The following is a 21,505-nucleotide window of genomic DNA, read 5'->3' on the forward strand; positions in this document are numbered from 1 at the left end:
CTAAATAGCCTCGTAGGACCCAGCATTTGGCATTTGGCCATAATTCAATATTCTGTGTTCGTTTCCGAGAATTTTATGGCACTCGATACATGAATCCCATCAGAGTCAGATTATGACACTTGGAAGAAATTATGAATGGGTTTTATTAGCATTCATTAAGTGCTGGTAAATAGGACATTGATTATATATGACTTTGCATGAACTCAAGGGTAGATCTCTGAATTATGTACCTAATATAAAAGAGAGAGAGAGAGAGAGAGAGAGAGAGAGGAGAGACAGAGAGAGAGAGATTGTACCTAATCTAGAGAAACAGATAGAAAAATCTTCAAATCTTCAAAAGGAACCACAGTGACTGACTGACTGACACCTTCCAGTATATCAATTCGATTTCGTAATTCCCGAATCGCTATATCCTTCGAATGTCAGGGCTCATCAATTTTAATTGCGACAGTCCAGGAGATTGATAGGGCGTCATATGCCATCAGTGGCGTGATCGATTAATAAGGGGGGAAGATTTGTTATCAATTTCCGAATGTATCATGACTCGGCAAATGTCGATCATCTTGTTTAGGTCCGAAGTATATTATTATTATTATTACTATACTCTGATTTTTTCCATCTGTCCATCCGCCTGTGGTGTTTTTGTATGGTAACACTGCGTCCCGGGCTTTCGATACTTACATTCAGCTTACATTTAACAATACTAACAATATCCTATTTCGAATATTAACGGTCCAATTCGGATACAGTAAACTATTAAAACACTTTTCAGTTGCAAATGTACACCCAGATATCCTGTTATTTACCTAAAACTTACACATGGCGTAACTATCTAAAGCCCGGGACGCAGTGTTACCATACAAAAACACCACAGGCGGGTGGACAGATGGAAAAAAACAGAGTATAGCAAACTTTCCCAACTACGATGAGTGATAAAATACGGGTGCAGAAGTGAAAAATTTATATGTACTATTTGTTCAGCAATATTAAAATAAGGGCGATTACACGAATAGTCTCTCTCTCTCTCTGTCTCTATCTGTCTCTCTGTCTGTCTCTCTCTCTCTCTCTCTCGTAATGTAATTCAAGGGACGATCACTGAACGCAGAGAAATTCTTATTCATTGTTGTTTCCCCTCATTTAATTATATTCTCTCTCTCTCTCTCTCTCTCTCTCTTAAAGTAAGTGAAGGGACGATCAATGAACGTAAAGAAGTTCGTATTCATTATTGTTTACCCTCTTTTAATGATTCTCTCTCTCTCTCTCTCTCTCTCTCTCTCTCTCTCTCTCTCTCTCTCTCTCTCTCTCTCTCTCAATGTAAGTCAAGTAACGAAGACGGTGATGGGATTATCGGATTACTTAGCTCTCAAATCACAAATTATCTCCTCTCTCTTTCTCTCTCATTTTTCGATACCAAGATAAAATTATAAAATTGTAGTGCATTAATGTCGTTAAATGGCTCTCTCTCTCTCTCTCTCTCTCTCTCTCTGGTAGACATTAGAGGTGCCTCACACTGAGGGACCTGGGGCAACCCGAACAAGATGTAAGGTCTGTAAGGTAAGGTCTCTCTTTTGTCGGTGACTTTCATTTAACGGAACAGGGATCTTGATTGGTTCGTTTCTTTGTCAATTACTTTGCACGGTGATACAAATAATAAAGTATCTTTCTTTTCATTATGTTACAGCAAAGACGCAACTTGTATTTCAGTGCGTTATGGTTACTGATAAATGCTCTTATGATCCTGTGTCTTCCAAAAAAAGAGCAGAAAGTAGGAACTTGTCAGTTTCCTTTTTATCATGTCCATTGGCAGGATCGAAATTCCGAAGCAACATTACTGGGCAGTACTTCTTCAACGTTATTTTGTGCACTGGCAGTCCTGATGGATTTAAGTTATTCAAAAAATCTTGCGGATATTGATGATAATTTTCATCTTCTATTGTGTCCGAGCTGAAATATTCGCGACTTTCTCCGGGGAAGTTGTACAGAAATTATGTATGAAAAATCATAAAGTAACTAAGTCTACGGGAATAACCAGCCTCGTTTCACTTCCAGAAACAGCTCCGTTTCAGGGAATCCCTTCTCACCCCCACCCCCTACAAAGGAGGGGGTTAGGTTGGATGAACCCCATTACAAACCATCTTAGGGGTCCCCACCATAACCCTGCCTAGTTTCATGCCCATCTGACCACCCGTTTGGTCGTGATTGAATGACAGACAGACAGACATTACGCCCATTACAGTATGATTATTATTATTTTTTTTTTTTTTTTGTCTATCACAGTCCTCCAATTCGACTGGGTGGTATTTATACTGTGGGGTTCCGGGTTGCATCCTGCCTCCTTAGGAGTCCATCATTTTTCTTACTATGTGTGCCGTTTCTAGGATCACACTCTCCTGCATGAGTCCTGGAGCTACTTCAGCCTCTAGTTTTTCCAGATTCATTTTGAGGGATCTTGGGATCGTGACTAGTGTTCCTATGATTATGGGTACAATTTCCACTGGCATATATTTCTATTTTCAGGTCTTGATACTTAAACATTTTTTCCCTTTCTTTCTCTTCAACTCTGGTGTCCCATGGTATTGCGACATCAGTGAGTGATACTTTCTTCTTGATTTTGTCAATCAACGTCACTTCTGGTCTATTTGCACCTATCGCCCTATCTGTTCTGATACCATAGTCCCAGAGGATCTTTGCCTGATCGTTTTCTATCACTCCTTCAGGTTGGTGCTCGTACCACTTATTACTGCAAGGTAGCTGGTGTTTTTTGCACAGGCTCCAGTGGAGGGCTTTTGCTACTGAATCATGCCTCTTTTTGTACTGGTTCTGTGCAAGTGCCGGACATTCGCTTGCTATGTGGTTTATGGTTTGATTTTTCGTATTGCACTTCCTATATATGGGAGAGATGTTATTTCCATCTATCGTTCTTTGAACATATCTGGTTCTTAGGGCCTGATCTTGTGCCGCTGTTATCATTCCTTCAGTTTCCTTTTTGAGCTCTACCCTTAGAGCCATTGCCATGTGTCATCGCTGGCTAGTTCTTTACTCTGTCTCATTGGTTTGTTGTGCCATTCCTCTGTTCTGCTTGTCATTCTCCTGTCTCTGTATATTTCTGGGTCTTCGTCTACTTTTATTAGTCCTTCTTCCCATGCACTCTTGAGCCACTCGTCTTCACTGGTTTTCATATATTGCCCCAGTGCTCTGTTCTCGATGTTGACGCAATCCTCTATGCTTAGCAGTCCTCTCCCTCCTTCCTTTCGTGTTATGTATAGTCTGTCCGTATTTGCTCTTGGGTGTAGTGCTTTGTGCAATGTCATACGTTTCCTCGTTTTCTGGTCTATGCTGCGAAGTTCTGCCTTCGTCCATTCCACTATTCCTGCTAAAAATTCCCAATCTCGTGAAAAACAATCTTTGTAATAAAAATCAACAATTATATAGTAAACTATATTACTATGTGGTGGTATAGTTTATTTACTATATAATAAAAATCCACAATTGTATAGTAAACTATATTACTGTGTAGTGATATAGTTTATTTACTATATAATAAAGAATCCACAATTATATAGTAAACTATATTTCTATGTTGTGATATAGTTTATTTACTATATAAAAATCCACAATTATATAGTAAACTATATTACTATGTAGTGGTATAGTTTATTTAGTATATAATTTTGGATTTTGATTACACACATTATTATTATTATTATTATTATTATTATTATTATTATTATTATATTATTACTATATACTATTACTATTATTATTATTAGTTATTATTATTATTATTATTATTATTATTATTGATTATTATTATTATTATTATTATTATTCTTTCAGAAGGAGACCCTCTCAGATGACAGCTTTCTCTCTGTTGCTTAGACTGGCGAGCAACGCACCAAAAGGCATGGTAAAATTCGGTTGAGTCATTTTAGTGTTTAGTATTGCTTATACAATGCTCTCTCTCTCTCTCTCTCTCTCTCTCTCTCTCTCTCTCTCTCTATCCTCTCTCGTCTCTCTCTCTCTCAACTCTCGTGTCTCTCTCTCTCTTCCTCTCTCTCTCAACTACGTTGTTTCGTCCAGATCTGCAGGATATATTCTAGCGATGACTGCTGAGGGACTGAATTCCATTGGCAAGTCCTTCTCCCTATATCCTGTTGTTGTGGGCAGGTTGAGTTTTCATTGGTTCCTGGGAAGGTGACTCAGCAGTCATCGCTGGAAAATGTCCTGTAGATCTGGACGAAACGCCGCGTTAGAGAGAGAGAGAGAGAGAGAGAGAGAGAGAGAGAGAGAGAGAGAATTGTATAAGCAATAATAAACACCAAAATGACTCAACCGAATTTGACCATGCCTTTTAGTGCGTTGCTCACCAGTCTAAGCAACAGAAAGAAAGTTGTCATCCAAAAAATAGAGACAACTCTCTGCAAGTTCAATAGTGCTGAAGCAGCAACCATATTTAACAAAACTTATTATTATCATTATTATTACTAATGTCTTTTTACACTAATAATTTTGCAAGCACTCATATGACGATTTCATTCACAACCATCTTAAATTGCCATAGTCTTAGTTTTGATCTTGTCTAGGGAATTGATTTCTGCAGGCTGGCGTTGCAACACCAACCACAGAAGATGCTGGAGGTAATAATTAGTTTAAATAATTTTGATAAAACACACTAATCCTCCGCTCATCCTAAATGTACCCTTATTCCTGCTCTTCATCTACAGCAAATCATATCAGTAGGATAGAATGAGTGTCCTCGGTAAACCTGGATTTTGAAGAGAACCTCAAGAAGGTCCTGACAAGGACCTCTGGCCTCTATCTAACTAACAGAGACTATTACAAAAAGAAAAGGGATTCTGTGAATGAAACAGAATATAGAATATATGCCAAAGGCCATGCACTTGGTCCTATGAGGCCATTCTGCTAAAAGGGAACTTTAGGGTTAAGAAGGTTTGGAAAGGTGTAACAGGAGGAAAACCTTTTGCAGTTGCACTGTGAAACAGTTGTTAGGAGAGGGTTGAGGAAACTAAGATGGACGAAAGATAATATTAATGGAGGAAAAATAAAAGGAATGAAAGAGGTTACAGCTTAGGGTCTGAGGAAGGGATGCTGTATAATAGTATTACAGAAGCCAAGGTTTTTATTTTGCCATTACCCTAGGTTAGGTTAGGTTGGGTTACGTTGGGTTAGTCAAAGGGATTAGGTTGGGTTAAGTTAGTTAGTCAAAGGGGTTAGGTTAGGTTAGATTGGGTTAGGTTAGGTTAGGTTGAGTTAGTAAAAGGGGTTAGGTTAGGTTAGGTTGGGTTAGTCAAAAGGGTTAGGTTAGGTTAGGTTTGGTTAAATTAGGTTAGGTTGGGATAGGTTAGGTTAGTCCAAGAGGCACTAAAAAGGTAATTTGGGCGTGGGAAACATAATGAGGTGGTTTTCAGGAAGATTCTATGGTTAGTTTTTAAGATACAGCATCCTGCTTTTCCAGGGAAGTCCAGTACTGGGTTACATTTCGGAAATATGCTGACGCTACAAAGAACCTTAAGTAATGCCTACAGCACACCACATGAGGCGCACTGACGGTACTATCCTCCAACAGGGAATAATGAGAATGCCCCCTCCAAACGGTTGTGGAAAAATCGTCCCGTTGCGGGATATGTGGCGGTGACGGAATTCGCCTCTTGATTGATTCCTCCCAAATGTTTATGCAAATGACCATAAAATGACGTCACTGAAATGTATAAGATCATGCAAATTCCCCGACACATTTGAATAGTTTAATGTTAAATGCCGGGCCAGATGCTCATGGAAGACGTGGGTATAGCAACATGAAGTCAAAATGAGTTCAAAATGGGTTCTCCCGTAAGGGGGGTAGCGCCGTCAGTGCGCCTCATGCTGCGCACTGTAGTAGGCGTTGCTTAAGGCTCTTTGCAACCCTTTTCATTCCTTTTATTGAACCTCCATTTGCATTCTTTCACCCATGTGACTTTCCTGAACCCTTTCCTAACAAATGTATCAGGGTGCAACTGCAAAAGGTTTTAATCCTGTTACACCTTTCAGATCTTTTACTCTCAGTTTCCTTTTCAGCGCTGAATGACCTAATCATAGGTCGCAGCGCCTGACCTTTGGCCTAAATTCTATATTCCATTCAATATGGGTTAAAAGTTGGAAGAAAAGAGCTTGTTGTGTACCTGATATTGTTTACATAATCAAAATAACAATATGACTGGGTATATTAATCCTTGAAATAATCATATACACAGCTTCAAGGTACATAGACACATATAAGGTTAACCTCACAAAAAAAATCAGCATTGACACCTCTGTGCTACTAAGCACTTGGAACACTTTGAACTTGATAAACTAAATGACCTCCAACATGTAAGTGATGAATTTAATCTGCGTCAGAATCACTTTTCCAAGAAGTTGAGAATATTTTCGAAATGAATTTGAACAAGATCGGACAATTCATTAAAAAAAACTGTTTTAGAATACGAAGGCATCACAAACATAATTATTTCCATCAAGGATACTGACTTTATTTGGAAGTGCATTTATTTATGTAATAGATAATTGCCAACACCTGCTTGGATCTTCACTGCCCCCAACAGTCTAGCTTATCTAGGATACTTTATATTCTTTGGAAGCAGGAATTTCAAGCCAATGGATCTTATTCCATATGAAGAAGTTTCATCTACTGAATAATAATAATAATAATAATAATAATAAATAATAATAATAATAATAATAATAATAATAATAATAATAATAATAAGCTTGTAGTAAGGACACCAACCTGAGGTAGTGATAGACAATGATCAGGCAAAGATCCTCTGGGACTTGAAAAAAGAACAGATAGGGTGATATGTGCCAACAGAACAGACGTGACGCTGATTGGCAAAATCAAAAAGAAAGTATCACTCATTGATGTCGCAATAGCAAAACCTGAAAACAGAAATAAGAAGGATATGGGATATGCGAGTGGAAGTTGTACCCATAATCATAGCAACACTAGGCACGATTCCAAGATCCCTGAAAAGGAACCAGGACTCATGCAGAAGAGTGTGCTCCTAGGAACAGCGCACACAGGGAGCAAAGTGATGGACTCCTAAGGAGGCAGGATGCAACCGGAACCCCACACTATGAAAACCACCCATTAAAGAGAAAAATAAAAGAAAAAACATTCCACCACCCACAATATTCAGGACCCCTAAAAATTATGACCTCTAAAAATTTTGATTAAGTTTCTCTAAACTAAAGATGTCATCGTGATAAATACGTAAGAGATCGATTGCTCAGTTCCAGGTAAATAATCATCAGGAGTGAATTAAGTTAAGTAAGCGAACACACGTGTGAAATAATTAATTTAGACTTCACGGACATCTGGCACCTCGCTGAGGTGTTGGAGTGGTGAACTCTGATGTACCCAGTAATTGTTTTGAGTGATTAGGTCACGGAGTTACATATATAGTATATTATTTAAAGGATGATGTTGCTAGCCCTTGCACTGCCCCATGGACGTCCAAGGGGCCTATTTCTCTAGGGCACCCAGCCGCTCTGCCGGTAGCCAAACATCGAAGTTCTAACCACACCCAATGGTATTTGATCCTCATTGCTCAAACGAACATTCTGCTTTTGACTTAGAAGTCTTGGTTTGATTCCCTGGCAAGCTAGAATACTTTAGTCACATTTCATTCAACACGTTTTGCTTCTGTTGGCTTTATCTTTGAGTCAAGTACCTGCTTGTTAGTTGAGTGCGGTGGGTGATAACGAAGGTAGTGTAATGGTACAAAAGTCGTCTGTGATATCTCATAAAATCTTGCCACCTCCTCCCCCCACCCTCCTCTTCTTCCCCTTCTACCAACTATTATCTCACCAAGCCAAACCGTCAGAAATGCCCCTCAGGTTTTCGCTTGCATGGAAGCTCCCTTCCAGAGCAGTTAAAGCAGTCCCCGATTTACGACGGGGGTTCCGTTCTTATGCCAAAAATCGTCGCAAACCGAAACGTCGAAAATCGTCAAAAATGCTAAGAAAATCTTACCTTTAATGCTTTGGGTGTATTGAAAACTATGTAAACTGCATTTTTATAGATTTTTTCATTTAAAAAAATCCAAATTTTGATTATTCTGGTGTTTGGAGCCTTTTTTCTTCTGTTGGATTGGCGTCATAAGCCAGACCCATCATAAAACTGGGACTGCTTGTACCTGCTTTTCCCGTTTCCTGGACATAGCAGTTAATCATGGTAACTTCAAGAAGAGCGTTATTGCCAGATATACTGCATTATGTGGGAATAAGTAATATTTCATTTGAATTGAATAAGATCAAGGAAAATCAGGTGGTGCATTGGGACAATAACAGAACTTACTCATAAGGATTCTTTGTATAGAAGGGGGAATTGTGTAGGTGTTTATAATGCAATAATCCTGAAGGATTCCTTGTATGGAAGAGGGAATTGTGTGTTTATAATGCAATATTTCCAAAGAATTCCTTGTTTGGAAGAGGGAATTGTGTGTTTATAATGCAATTTTTCCAAGGAATTTCTTGTTTGGAAGAGGGAATTGTGTGTTTATAATGTAATACTTCCAAAGAATATTTCCAAAGAATTCCTTGTATGGAAGAAGCATTGTGTATTTATAATGCAATATCCCTAAAGGATTCCTTGTATAGGAGAGTGAATTGTGTAAGTGTTTATTATGCAGTATTCCTGAGGGATTCCTTGTATGGGAGAGGGAATTGTGTAAGTGTTTATTATGCAGTATTCCTGAGGGATTCCTTGTATGGGAGAGGGAATTGTGTAAATGTTTATTATGCAATATTCCTGAAGGATTCCTTGTATGGAATAGAGAATTGTGTAAGTGTTTATTATGCAATTTTCCCGAAGGATTCCTTGTATGGAAGAGGGAATATTGTTAGTTTTCATTATGCAATATTCCTGAGGGATTCCTTGTATGGGAGAGGGAATTGTATAAGTGTTTATTATGCAATATTCCTGAAGGACTCCTTGTGTGGAAGAGGGAACTGTGTATTTATAATGCAATATTCCTGAAGGACTCCTTGTGTGGAAGAGGGAATTGTGTATTTATAATGCAATATTCCTGAAGGATTCGTTGTATAGTTCTGAACTGTCGAAACCACAGTCAGCCATTGCCTTCTGCAAGAAAAGGACAGCTTTGTAGAAGCTGTTCTTCATTGAATAACATTTCTTCTGCCGGTTGTCATTACAGCTGAACAAAGAAGCAGTGAAGTGAAACGACCAAGTTTTTGGCACGTGGGCTTATTATAAGCAATACTTGGGACAGGTGGTCCCCTAACGATTGAATTACGAAATTGTTTATAATATAATTATTCTTCCTGCTAATTAAACGTCTAGAGCCATCGCTCACCTCACTGACACTGTGGCATCAGGCTGAAAATTATGCACGCGTGGAAATGGTCTACAGTACGAAATATATATATTTTTTTTCGGGGAAGAAATAATTTTTGAAACATCTGCAGCTGCTGCGGCTGCGGTCAGCTGGTGTCTTGAGCTTCACCTCCGGCCATTCGGAGGACCAGTCCAGAGAGCTTCGAGGATCGCTGTTGGAGCTGTTGGAGCCGCAGCGGTGGGGTCTTGTCAAGTCGCCCCACTGAGATGGCGTCATCCTACTCGCGTCGTCTCCTGTTTGCTACTTTGTTGATCCTCGACGCAGCTGCTGCTCTTCTGTCGGTAATGGAAGAGTCGATTGTTTGTTTGTTTGTTTGTATGGTGTTTCTACGTTGCATGGAGCCAGTAGTGGTTATTCAGCAACGGGACCAACGGCTTTACTACGTGACTTCCGAACCACGTCGAGAGTGAACTTCTATCACCAGAAATACACATCTCTGACCCCTCAATGGATTACCCGAGAATTGAACTCGCTGCCAAATGGAAGAGTCGACTCGTCGATTGAGAAGTCTTGTCTTCTAGACTGTGATTGTAGTGGACTTGATTCTTCATAGCGAAGTATATATAGCTATTGCTGATAATGCATATTATGAGTCTGCCATAGACGGAATGGTTCTTGCAACTAGAAAACAATACATCCAGATATAATTAATTTAAAATCCTCATTTTTTATGTAACGAAAGCGTGTCTTTTGAGCTGTGAATGTAGTGGACTTGATTCTTCACGGCGGAGTAAATATCTCTGGGTACAATGCATATTATGAGTCTGTCATAGACGGGACGGTTCTTGCAACTAGAAAACAATGACACTTAATAATAAATATAATCAATTTAAAATCCGAATTTTTTGAGTAACGAAAGATTGATTAGACGACCTTTGCTGAGACATGCAATGCTTTTGATCTCGGAGAATAGTGAATTTAGTTTGAAATATTATATCAGACCTCTGAAACTGGTTTGTGGACTTTTCTACATTCGATAGTGAGTTTCAAAAATTGAAGTTTTTCCCGATGATAATGATACGAAACTGCATTTCTTTCGGTGGTGATGATACCAAAAAAAAATAAATGATTATTTGTCCATTATTTACAAAATTCAATGTTTTTTCGATTGTTATAGTGTTGAGAAATCGGCTCTATATTTTTTTTAATAATTCAGTGTCGAGGTTGTATAATATGAGGCTTATTTTTTTGTTGGATGTTAATGGTTTAGACTTTAGAGATTTCTGCTTTGTTTTCTTTGGTGAATGAAAAGGTATTTCTTTTTCGTTCGATGGTGATGGTTTACAAAATTCAGCTTTTATGATTGATTGATTGATGGATTTACTTACTTGTTTTCCAATTTATTTATTTATTTATTTATTAGTCGATGGTGACCTCGTAAGTGTATTCAAATGGAAGGGGAAAATAATACAAAAATACAATGACAATTAAACTGAAGGTGTACCCTCTCTCTCTCTCTCTCTCTCTCTCTCTCTCTCTCTCTCTCTCTCTCTCTTCGTGTGTGTGTAGATTACCAAGCCTTCTGCTAGTTCTTATGGCTAACCTTGGCTGTTATACCTTGCTATAGTACGTTTGAACAGTGAATGTTCATCTCAGCTCATAATCATTACCTACGAAGACAGGGCACCTGGAAACAACAGGGACCTCCTCGGCTACAGAGCTGATTCAGTCCGTTCTTCTGCTGTGCTCTGCTTTTGCTATGCTCTGAAACTACAGAGAGAACAGATTCAGAGCTTCCGATAAGGGCTCTTTCATTCGATCGTTTTACTCTCCTGCAAAACTGGATACAACTGAATCTAGAATGACTGATCGTCAGACAACCATCGAGACCTCACAGACATTGGAGATAGTTCGTTCCAAGACGTCTTCTCATTCCTCTGTGGTATCCAACCTCAGAGATAATGTATACCGCAGAAACACAGAGAACCACAGACCACAGACCTCCCCATCTTGACTTTTAGGGGTTAGACGATGAAGAGAAATGGATTTAAAATAATCTACAGCTTATTTGGTCAGTTTCTTGAAAACCTCAGGACTGAATATCACAAGTAGAAAACCCGAAACACAGATGACCACCACAAACCTCCCCCTTCTTGACCAGGGTGTCAGACGAGGAAGAGAAAGGGATATGAGATAGTCGAGAGCTTATTTTGTCTGTCTCTTGAGTGTTAGGAGGTTAATCAGACTCTAATGAGGACTTACTTTACGACAATATTCTCGCTTTAGTGGACCCCTGAAAAAAAAAATTCTAAGAGAAAAAAATCAGAGTTTAAGGTTTTGTAATGTTTTGCAAAAGGTAGATTCAGAAAGTAAAACCACAGAACCAAACGCTTTATGTAAGTGTAACAGAAAGTTGAGGAGAATCATACATATTAATTATGTTTTAAAAAGGTAATCTTCTCGCAGTTTCTTCCAGATTGAAAGATCATTTATTTATTTATTACTTTATTACTTTTATTCTTTCAGAGTCATGGAACATCCGTGGAAGATGAGCTCCTCGAGAGAAAAGTCCTCTTGGTGAGTAAAAAGATGTAAAATATCTGGAGTTTTTTTTATTTGTTTTTTTTTTTGCTTACTCAGGGAGTAAGCCTACAAACTACTTTGTTGTTGTCGTTGTTCTTATTCTTGTTGGGGGCCAGGAAAGGTCTATGGAGAGCCTTAAAAAAAATCTGAAAAAGGTGTTTCACATTGAGTTAAAGATACAGGAATTTTAGGATAGGGTAGTTATGACTTACTTAATAGAATGAAAATTAAAAAAATAAATAACGTGCATGTTAAATAGCACAGAAAAATTATTTTTAATAGGATATAGCATATTTATTTTAATTTTCGTTGGTGAAACAAGGCTCTATTTGACCATAGATTTTAACACGTTTTAACTTACGTCGAAAGTTAGGAATGTAATGTTTACAACTTATGCGTGAGGGGGAAACTCGCACGCGTCCCAAGTTAGCTGGGGGTCAGATCATGCCTTGTTAATTTTCAAATCAAATGAGATGACAGGAACCTTAAAAGGTGATTTGTGTAGTTATGTAATGAAGGCATTTAACATTCCCCCCATTTACTACGTCCGCAGTGACAGGTTCATTTGTCAAGTAATTTGTTGAGTCTCATTTGATGTAACGGTTATTAGTCTGAGCTGTTCTCTACAGCTTCAGACAGCAGATGGAGAGATGAGAATATACTTACCAAAGGTGATTTCTTAATTTGAGAAGTTGCAGAGAATGTTTAGGATCATTTTTTTATTTGGCTTTATTCTCTGTTCACTTTTTCTTTGCAGCGACGAAAAGACGGTGCGGTGGGTCGGCAGTACGTATCGGTGGCCATGAACAACGGGGTGTGTAGCTATTATGTAACTCTCTCTCTCTCTCTCTCTCTCTCTCTCTCTCTCTCTCTCTCTCTCTCTCTCTCTCTCTCTCTCTCTCCATTGAAGTGATCAGTATTCGAGAACAAATTCAGATTCCCAGAGAGTAAGTAGTATAAGTTGCCTGAGGCATAAACAACTAATTATTTGCACCATGACTTCTTTGACGGAACCTGAGACGATTGATTGGTGACTATTAAAACTGGCATCACAACAAACCCAAGACGCAACGAGAGACAGTAAGATCCTGATCCCAGTGAAATCTTTCAAGTCATGAGGGAGGTCTGGACTCAGGACTAAACTAGGGTTGTTCATGATTCCCAAATTGGGAAGTCCAGGTGACACAACTCAGTTACTGCATCTCTACACACTTCTAGTACATTTGGGTAACTGTGATTTTTTTATATAGCACATCAGAAGATCTCTTCAAACATACATACATACATACATACATACATACATACAGGTAGAAAGATATACATATAAACTTTCCTCCATTACACCTGCCGTTTACAGACAAATTCATACATACTTAATGTGGATACCTCTCATGATGATTAATCGATGGTCATTACCCAGATTATGTGCGACTCCTAAACCTTGCAAAACCAGGAGAGATGTATTTTAAAAGGGAGAATATTTGTAACTTTCACTGATAATGATATTTCAAGTTGTAAGTTGGACACAATTCCACATGGCACATGTTGAGTGAATCTAGAGCAGCAGTCATTAGAATTTTATTGGCCAGGAAAGTATTATGAAATATCCATAAAATCAATAAACGAATAAAATGGGCTGTTCCCTTGAGCCAGAGGTAGTGGTACTATTCACTGGTTGCCTGGTTAGGCTAACACCTTCCTTTCCCATCTCCATCCCCCTTTATTTAGTCAGTCACAGGCTGCTGTACAAGTTCAAGCCTTCGCCAACATAAGCTTAGCTTAATCTTGAACAACAACATTTAGGCAAGACTTCTTGTCGGGGTCGGGTTATGTACCTTTGTGTCCAACTGGAAGACTTACTGGCAGTGTAACAGTTTTGTGGCAAGGTGAGCTCAGTTAGGCCTGGTTAGGTCAAGTCATGTCAGATAGGTCAGTCCCAAATACTCTAATGGTTCCCAACTCACCGCAGACCTTTCCTGAGGATGTGTATGTCGAGGAGGAAGACGTCATGCTGACAGAGAGCCAGATGGCAGGACTCCTGTTCACTAATGGTATCCTGAACAGGAAGGCCAGCTCCAATCTGGCTAGTTACTGGCCTGACAGTGGAGGCTTCCCTTATATTCCTTTCACCTTCTTAGATGGTAAGTCAGGTTCTCAGGTTTTGTTAACATATTAGATTATTTTCTAGATAGTGTAGTCAGATTTTTCCTCTCAAATGAGAGAGTTAGATTTCATATCTTAGGTAAAATAAATAAGTTACTCTGTTATAGGGCCAATTGGTGTTAGATTAAAGGGATTTAGGTGGCTTTTCAGATGATTTGGGATCTTTCAATAAATCATTCTGCTCTGAAAGTAAGCATAGGTATAGTGATACTAGTGTCAACCAGATTGCTTGGGGAATATAATGGACTTCAATACTCCTCCAGCTTTCATCTATGGCTCATACAGTTTGTAAGTGTGTAGCCTGGCCAACTTTATTGGTTCATAGGTGAAAATAACTGAGGGTAACATGTATAATTGTGTATGTCACAACTGTTGGAGTCCAATAATAAGGATCACAAAATATTTGACCTTGGAAACTAAGACCTTTAGAGAATGGTGAAGCTAAGAGCATAGATTCACCAATCAAGACATTAAAAAATATTTAGGATACCATCAGAGAGGAGACATCAGTGTGGAAGACTGATGCCTTAAACAAAAGCCAGTAGTTCGAATTTTGGTTTCCCAGTTATATGATTGACAGTGCAGAGCAACATCCAGAATTGGCCACAGAGCGCTCTTGTTCAGAGATCAGACAGAGATTTGATAGAGATTTCTCTGCAGTCTGGAAGGTCAAGCTCGTGACACAAAGCAATTCAACCATCAACCAATTCAATCTGATAGGTCTAAGGTTAAATTGTTAGATTTACATAGGACCTAGAAGCACTGTAAAGACATGGTGACAGCCATCTAGTTGTTAATTTTGAAGCTACGTCATGGCCCAAAGATGTAAAGAAAAATTCCATTAGTTGTTTCCCAAATAGTAACTCAGTACGATGACAACTGCACTCTCTTTGCACCTGTGAAGATCAGAGTCAGCTGTGTAACATTCTCTGTAAAATTTCTCAGTCAAATAAGGAGCCAACTTTTGGTTAAGAAGTTGATATCTCGTTTCTTCGGCCAAATTGTTTTGTATTTAACGTCATCATTATCAGTTTTTACCATCGACATCATCTTGATTATTACCATAATTATTACTTCATTCCAGGCTTCGTGGATCGCACCAATGTCTGGAAGGCGATTCAGGTGTGGGAGAGAGCCACCTGCCTCAACTTCGAAGAGGTTCCTCCATCGTACACCGGACCTCATTTGCAGTTCCAGATAAATGACGTCAACTGTAGTTCCTACGTGGGGGTGACCAGCTCCTCCGGGCAGCCCATATATATCACGAAAGTGTGCCAGAGAAGTGTAAGTGGAAGGTTAATCTCCTTACTCCATCTTTTATCTCAGTCTGTCTGTTGTCCATCAGTTGAGCCCCTTTTAATGTGCTGTTTTATTATAAGTAGTTTTCTTTATTTACTGGTTCTGTATCTTTCAGTAGGTGTGCCTTTCGTTTTTCCCGCCGACTGTTACGTAAGTTTTCATATTATCTCTACCATCTATAAGAAATAAAAATAGGTAGACGCCTATTTTCCCATTGCTAAATCTCTTTTGAATGCAGTACAGATGTGAGACCTGTGCCCAGTCTCTGGATTCTCTCGGAATGACTTTGTTTGAAAACAATACAAAAACAAAACTAACGCATCTCATCCAGTGAGTTTTGATAATTGACTTAGCATTGTTTACGACCTCTTTCAGTGATGATTAGTTTTATCGATCTTGAGCTACTGCTTTGGAGTTGATAAACGAATCCAAGTTTAAATTTGGCAGTATTATTGTGCAGGTATGCCCTTATGATTTGGATATCCTTAACAACAGAACGACAAATAAAAAGAAGTTTGTGAGCACATTCCTTCACGGGAAAAGTCATTGCAAAAGTTGGACACCATTTAGCACATCACTTATTCTAAATGCACCATCTACACTTCAAGCGAGTGACGAGTAACCTTTGAACATTCCACCCCACTGCAGATGGGATCCTTGCTGGTTGAGTTAGGCCACGCCATAGGACTTTGGCACGAGGAGACCAGATCAGACAGGGATACCTACGTCCACATCAACACGGACAACGTCCTCCCAGAGAAGGAGCACAATTTCTTCAAGGAAGCTGACAACAGCTACGGAGTGCCTTACGACTATAGCTCCATCATGCATAGCCATGAAAGGGTAGGGTATCGTTAAATCTACCGAGGACGTAGACGAAACATGTTCCTAAATAGCTATAGAAGGGTATGCTGTTAAAAATGTAGATTAACTGATATATTTCTTCATGTGTGGATGTATGAGTCGTGGGGCCATACATGGTGGAGATTTGCTTCCAGTGAAATGCATGAAAAGGAAACATTGCTATTTCATGTTCACTGAATTATGAGCACAAATTTGTACCTAATTGGATTTGAACCTTCTTCCTCAGGTCTACCAGCTGACAGGAGACATCACCATAGCCACCCTGAACCCGCTCTACCAGGGCCTCCTGGGACAGACTGACCATCTGTCCCATATGAACAAACTTCTTGTCAACAAGATGTACAGCTGTTCAGCCAAGCTGATAGCCGCTGGGACCTGCACCGGCGACACTTGCCTGAACAACGGTTACCTCGCCAAGGACTGTTCGTGTGTGTGTCCAGATGGGACGTCTGGTGCAAACTGCGAGACAGTCAATATCCCTTACAACAGTAAGTTTAGTGTATAAACTATCAACAAAAATTGTAAGGAAGTAGCAAATAGAAGCAAAGAAATTATTTCACCAATAGGGAAGTTATACAAAACGTTGACAGTGACAAGGATACACACTTGAATTTTATCTGATGATCTACTCAGTGGGATAACCTAAACTGAATCATTAGACTTCATTAAATCTTTAAAAAAAACAGTCTACACTACCAGCGAAGAGGAACTTGATTATATAGTTTTCAAACTATTACAATTCAGGACCTATTTTCATAATACAAAAAAAGGTACAAAGGGATGGATCCAAAGAAGTCAAGCAACCACCAGATACAAGATTCACAGCATAGTATAAACTAGAACAAAATGATTTCTGGAAAAAGGCACAAATCGTTTCCCACTTTAGGATCAATCTCTAGGTCTCCCATTGGTGAGGCGAGGCTGTGATGCTCACCACAGTGCCTCAATGGTTGGGGATGCCATGAGGCACAAAAAGCTCTTTCACCAAATCCAGAACTCATCAATTATCCTGGAATGGTTTAGAGACACTGTGACGTCATCACGGGGAAGCATGTTAATGAGAAGACTTTTTCCACTTTTGCAGAAGCCATCCTCTCGCCCTACACGGAGGAAATCACCTCACCCACGACCATCACCACGCCCAGTTATCCTTCCAGGTATCCTGCAGGTAAGCCTTATGCCTTCTAGAGGAGGCTCTGCTTCCACCTCACCTGTAGGGACCGGAATAAAGCCGCCAACTTAGTTACAGCAACATAGGAAAAGATAGCTGAGTAAAAAAGGATAAGTTAAACCTTAATTGTGAAGCTGCCCTAGGATACATCTCAGAAAAGTCTTGCTGTTTGACAAGTGAAATCTAGGTTGCTTTTATTTAATTTCCCTTTGTGTGACAGGTCTCTCACTCCCAGCTCGATGCCTCATCAGCAATTTGTCATCCACTCTGCACACACAATGCGCCACTCACCTTTTTCTTGCACACCCTATTAAATCCAAGTCACTGATTGATAGGTACAAGTTAGTTATAGCCCTTTATTTGCCGAGAGAAATATGGAATGGTTATTTTCATCTGAAGAGAAGATGTTACGAAATCTGTCGATATTATCATACCATTACATGAAGAGTTTTTTAACTAAAAGTTTGTTTCCTAAAAGATTCACCTAAGCAAACTGTATAGCAAAAGTATCCCCCACAAAACACAGTACATTTCCAGCTTTAACCTAATTCTAGAATGGACTTCGTCTTCGCGCTGAATCAGAAACAGAGTAATATATAGGTGGCCATTGACTCCTCAGGTCTGAAGTTCACCAAATGGATCAGAGCCCCGGAATGCCACAACGTGGTGGCGACCTTTGCAGCCTTCGACGTCTACATGAGGACACCCCACTACATCAGGGAGACGGAGACTGTCGACATGTGCTGGTACGACGGCCTGGAAATCAGGACGGACAACATGCTCGACGGAACTTGGTAAGACTCGACCCGAAACGATGAAAATGGACGCCAAAGTGACAGTGTCCTCAGAGTGATCTCCTTAGGTCCAACTGGGGACACAGGAACCTGGTTCCTCCCTTACCCTTATTCACAAATGGCGACAGCGTCAGTCCAAGGGATACAGCCTAACTTAACCTAACTTTTGGGCTCGGCGTCCTGTTTTGACGAGATCATTCTACAGGAATGACAACTGTGGAGCTTTCATTATGCGTTTAGGTCCTTCCAAACAAACTGCCTTATTGTCTGGAATCTGTATGACCTGACTGGGTCGCTTTCCCCCATCTTAGTTGAAGCAGTTTCATCTCACGAACTGTGTTTATTTTGGATTAATTTATACATGGTATATATAATTGTTTTGGAATGAGCAGAGATGAACCCATGTTTGGGAACAATTCCCTAAGACTTATAAATCATACGGATCTTGAACTGCAAAAGTTTGAGCAAAGATGCAATGCATTACTACCCTTATACAACTCATCTTGCATTTTAATAATTTACTTATATTTTTATATATTAATTTAAGGATTTGCTAATCTAATTTTTCTTTTACATCAAGTGATATCTTCTTTCTGTGTTTCGCTTTAATACCTGTTACTTCTTATTAATGAACACCCTATTCTTTGGGAGCTTCAACTTCAAGTCAGTGGCCACTGTGGTAGGCTTGTTCCACATTAATAGGGTTCATCTGAATAACAATAACAATAATAGTGCAAGAATCATGTACGTATGGAAATACACCTGCATACCTATGTAATTGTGTATGTACCTAAGTACTCTGACGTGAACCTTCAGGTTCTGTGGAACCGAAATCTCGAGCGGAGAGACTTTCACCTCCGTCGGGAACGAGATGGTCCTCTATTTCAAGTCGGCCTCGAGGTTCAAGACCGGATGGTCAGCTGACATTACCTTCGTCGAGGTAGCGAATTGTCCCACCAGGTGAGGCGGCTCTCTGTTTCATTTCCGTTTTCTATGTTAAGAAACTCGTTACGATTCAGTTGTCTTCAGTGAAACCGAACTTGCTATACTTGGAGAAAGGTTTTTCTTGGTAACTTTTAAAGAATTTAATGTGATTAAAAAAAGGTATTTGTTTTAAGTACTTTCAAAGAATGTAGTGTACACGAAGAAAGGAATTTCGTAAAACACTTTCATAGATTTTATGAATTTCGATTTCCAAGAAGTGGAATTTGTGGCATGAATTTTGATGGAGTTCAGTGATTGAAAATTAATATTAGCTAAATTGATTTTAGCAAGAACTGTTTCCTAATAAAATTTTGATGAATGTTAACTATGTTTTATATATCTTTGACAAAGAAACTAAGTTTTTGGATTTTTTAAAATTAGTCTGATACAAAAGAATAAAGGAACCCAGACTAGCATAAATATAGGCTTTTTGTGGTTTTTGCAGCACAACATCAACAACAGGCACTACAACTACACCTGTGGACTGCCTTTGCGAAACGTTGTCCACTACATCAACAACAGCTATGGAAGCAATAACTACAACGGCACCTGTGGACTGCCTTTGTGAACCATTATCCACAACATCAACAACAACTGTGGAAGCAATCACTACAACAGCACATGTAGACTGCCTATGTGAACCATTATCCACAGCATCGACCCCAACTGTAGAAACAATCACTACAACAGAGACTTTGGACTGCATCTGCGAACCACTTACAACAACAACGTCAACAACACCAACTACCGCTAACACATCATCTCTAACAACCACCTCATCCACATCCACAAGTACTTCTACATCTATATCTACATTCAAAACCAACTCAACAACATCAACTACACCAACTACTTCTACCACATCAACAACTCCAACCACCACATCATCCATATCCACAAGAACCTCTACATCTACATCTCCAACCAAAACCACCTCAACAACATCAACTACACCAACTACTTCTACCACCTCAACAACATCAACTACACCAACTACTTCCACCACAACAACGACATCAACTACACCAAACGACTTTCTACCCACATCAACAAAACTCCAACCTACTTCGTACCACATCAAACAACATCAAACTAAGCTAACCTAACTTCTTAACCTTACATCAAAACTCCAACTACTTCTAACCAACATCAACGACACCAACTACAAAACTAGCACATTCAACCAACATCAACTACAACCAACGACTTTCTAGCACATCAACAACTCCAACTACTTCTAACCACATCCAACCAACTCCAACTACTCCACACCACATCAACAACAAAAATCCCAAACTACACCAACTACTTCTACCACATCAACAACATCCAACGGACTTCCTACCACATCAACAACATCCAACTACTTTTAAACCAACTTCAACAACATTCAACTACCAAGCCCACTACTTCTAACCAACAGCAACAACGTCCAAACTACTTCCTACCACTTCAAACAACTCCAACTACACGAACTACTACTTTCACCACTTCACAACAACAATCAAACTACACCAACTAACTTCTACCACATCAACCGAACATCAACTACTTCTACCTACTTTCAAAGCAAAAACATCAACCTAACCCCAAGTACTTCTAGCCACTTTCAACAAACATCAACTACCCAACCTAACTTCTAGCGGCTCAACCTACCGCCAAAACTACTTCTTACCAACTTCGAACAACATCCAACTACAACCAACTTACTTCTTTACCACATCAACAACTCCACTACTTCTACCAACTTCAACACATCAACTACACCAACTACTTCTACTACGGCGAACAACATCAACGACACCAACTACTTCTATATCTACCACTTGCAACAACCATCCAAACTACACCAAACTACTTCTAGCCAACAGTCAACTGAAAACCAACCCTAACGACTACCTACCACCTTCAACAACATCAAACTACACCAACTACTTCTACCACATCAAACAAGCTCCAACCTACTGTTCTACCAACGTTGCAACAACATCAACTACACCAACTACTTCTTTACTACATTCAACAACTCCAACTACTGTCTAAACCACCTCAACCAACATCCAACTTACCGCAACCAACTTACTAACCAACAGCAAACGACAACCAACTACTTCTTACAGCTTCAACCAACCATCAACTTACACCAACTGACTTACTACCACCCAACAACACAAACTACCATCCAATACTTTCTAACCCCCATCAATGCAAAACTCCAAACTACTTCTACTTCCACCATGCAAACAAACATCAACTACACCAAAACCTACGTGTTCTACCTACCAGCAACAACT

The 21,505-nt window shown here is 39.4% G+C and overlaps 1 protein-coding gene and 2 long non-coding RNA genes across 3 annotated transcripts; all 3 read left to right on the forward strand.

The window, feature by feature from the left end:
• Positions 1 to 12,696: 12,696 nt before the first annotated feature.
• LOC135195439 (uncharacterized) lies at positions 12,697 to 15,377 on the forward strand. The gene is made up of 3 exons (XR_010310121.1): positions 12,697 to 12,750; positions 13,906 to 14,077; positions 15,184 to 15,377. It is a non-coding gene; the product is annotated as an uncharacterized LOC135195439 (long non-coding RNA).
• A 675-nt stretch (positions 15,378 to 16,052) lies between these two features.
• On the forward strand, positions 16,053 to 17,425 carry LOC135195440 (uncharacterized). Its single transcript, XR_010310122.1, has 3 exons — positions 16,053 to 16,241; positions 16,489 to 16,750; positions 17,347 to 17,425. It is a non-coding gene; the product is annotated as an uncharacterized LOC135195440 (long non-coding RNA).
• A 704-nt stretch (positions 17,426 to 18,129) lies between these two features.
• LOC135195350 (uncharacterized) lies at positions 18,130 to 20,854 on the forward strand. The gene is made up of 3 exons (XM_064221609.1): positions 18,130 to 18,227; positions 19,657 to 20,280; positions 20,635 to 20,854. Exons 1-3 carry the CDS (start codon positions 18,130 to 18,132, stop codon positions 20,852 to 20,854), a joined length of 942 nt encoding a protein of 313 aa, XP_064077679.1.
• The last annotated feature ends 651 nt before the right edge of the window (positions 20,855 to 21,505 follow it).

This window comes from Macrobrachium nipponense, chromosome 16, assembly GCF_015104395.2.
Source record: "Macrobrachium nipponense isolate FS-2020 chromosome 16, ASM1510439v2, whole genome shotgun sequence".
NCBI lineage: Eukaryota > Metazoa > Arthropoda > Malacostraca > Decapoda > Palaemonidae > Macrobrachium > Macrobrachium nipponense.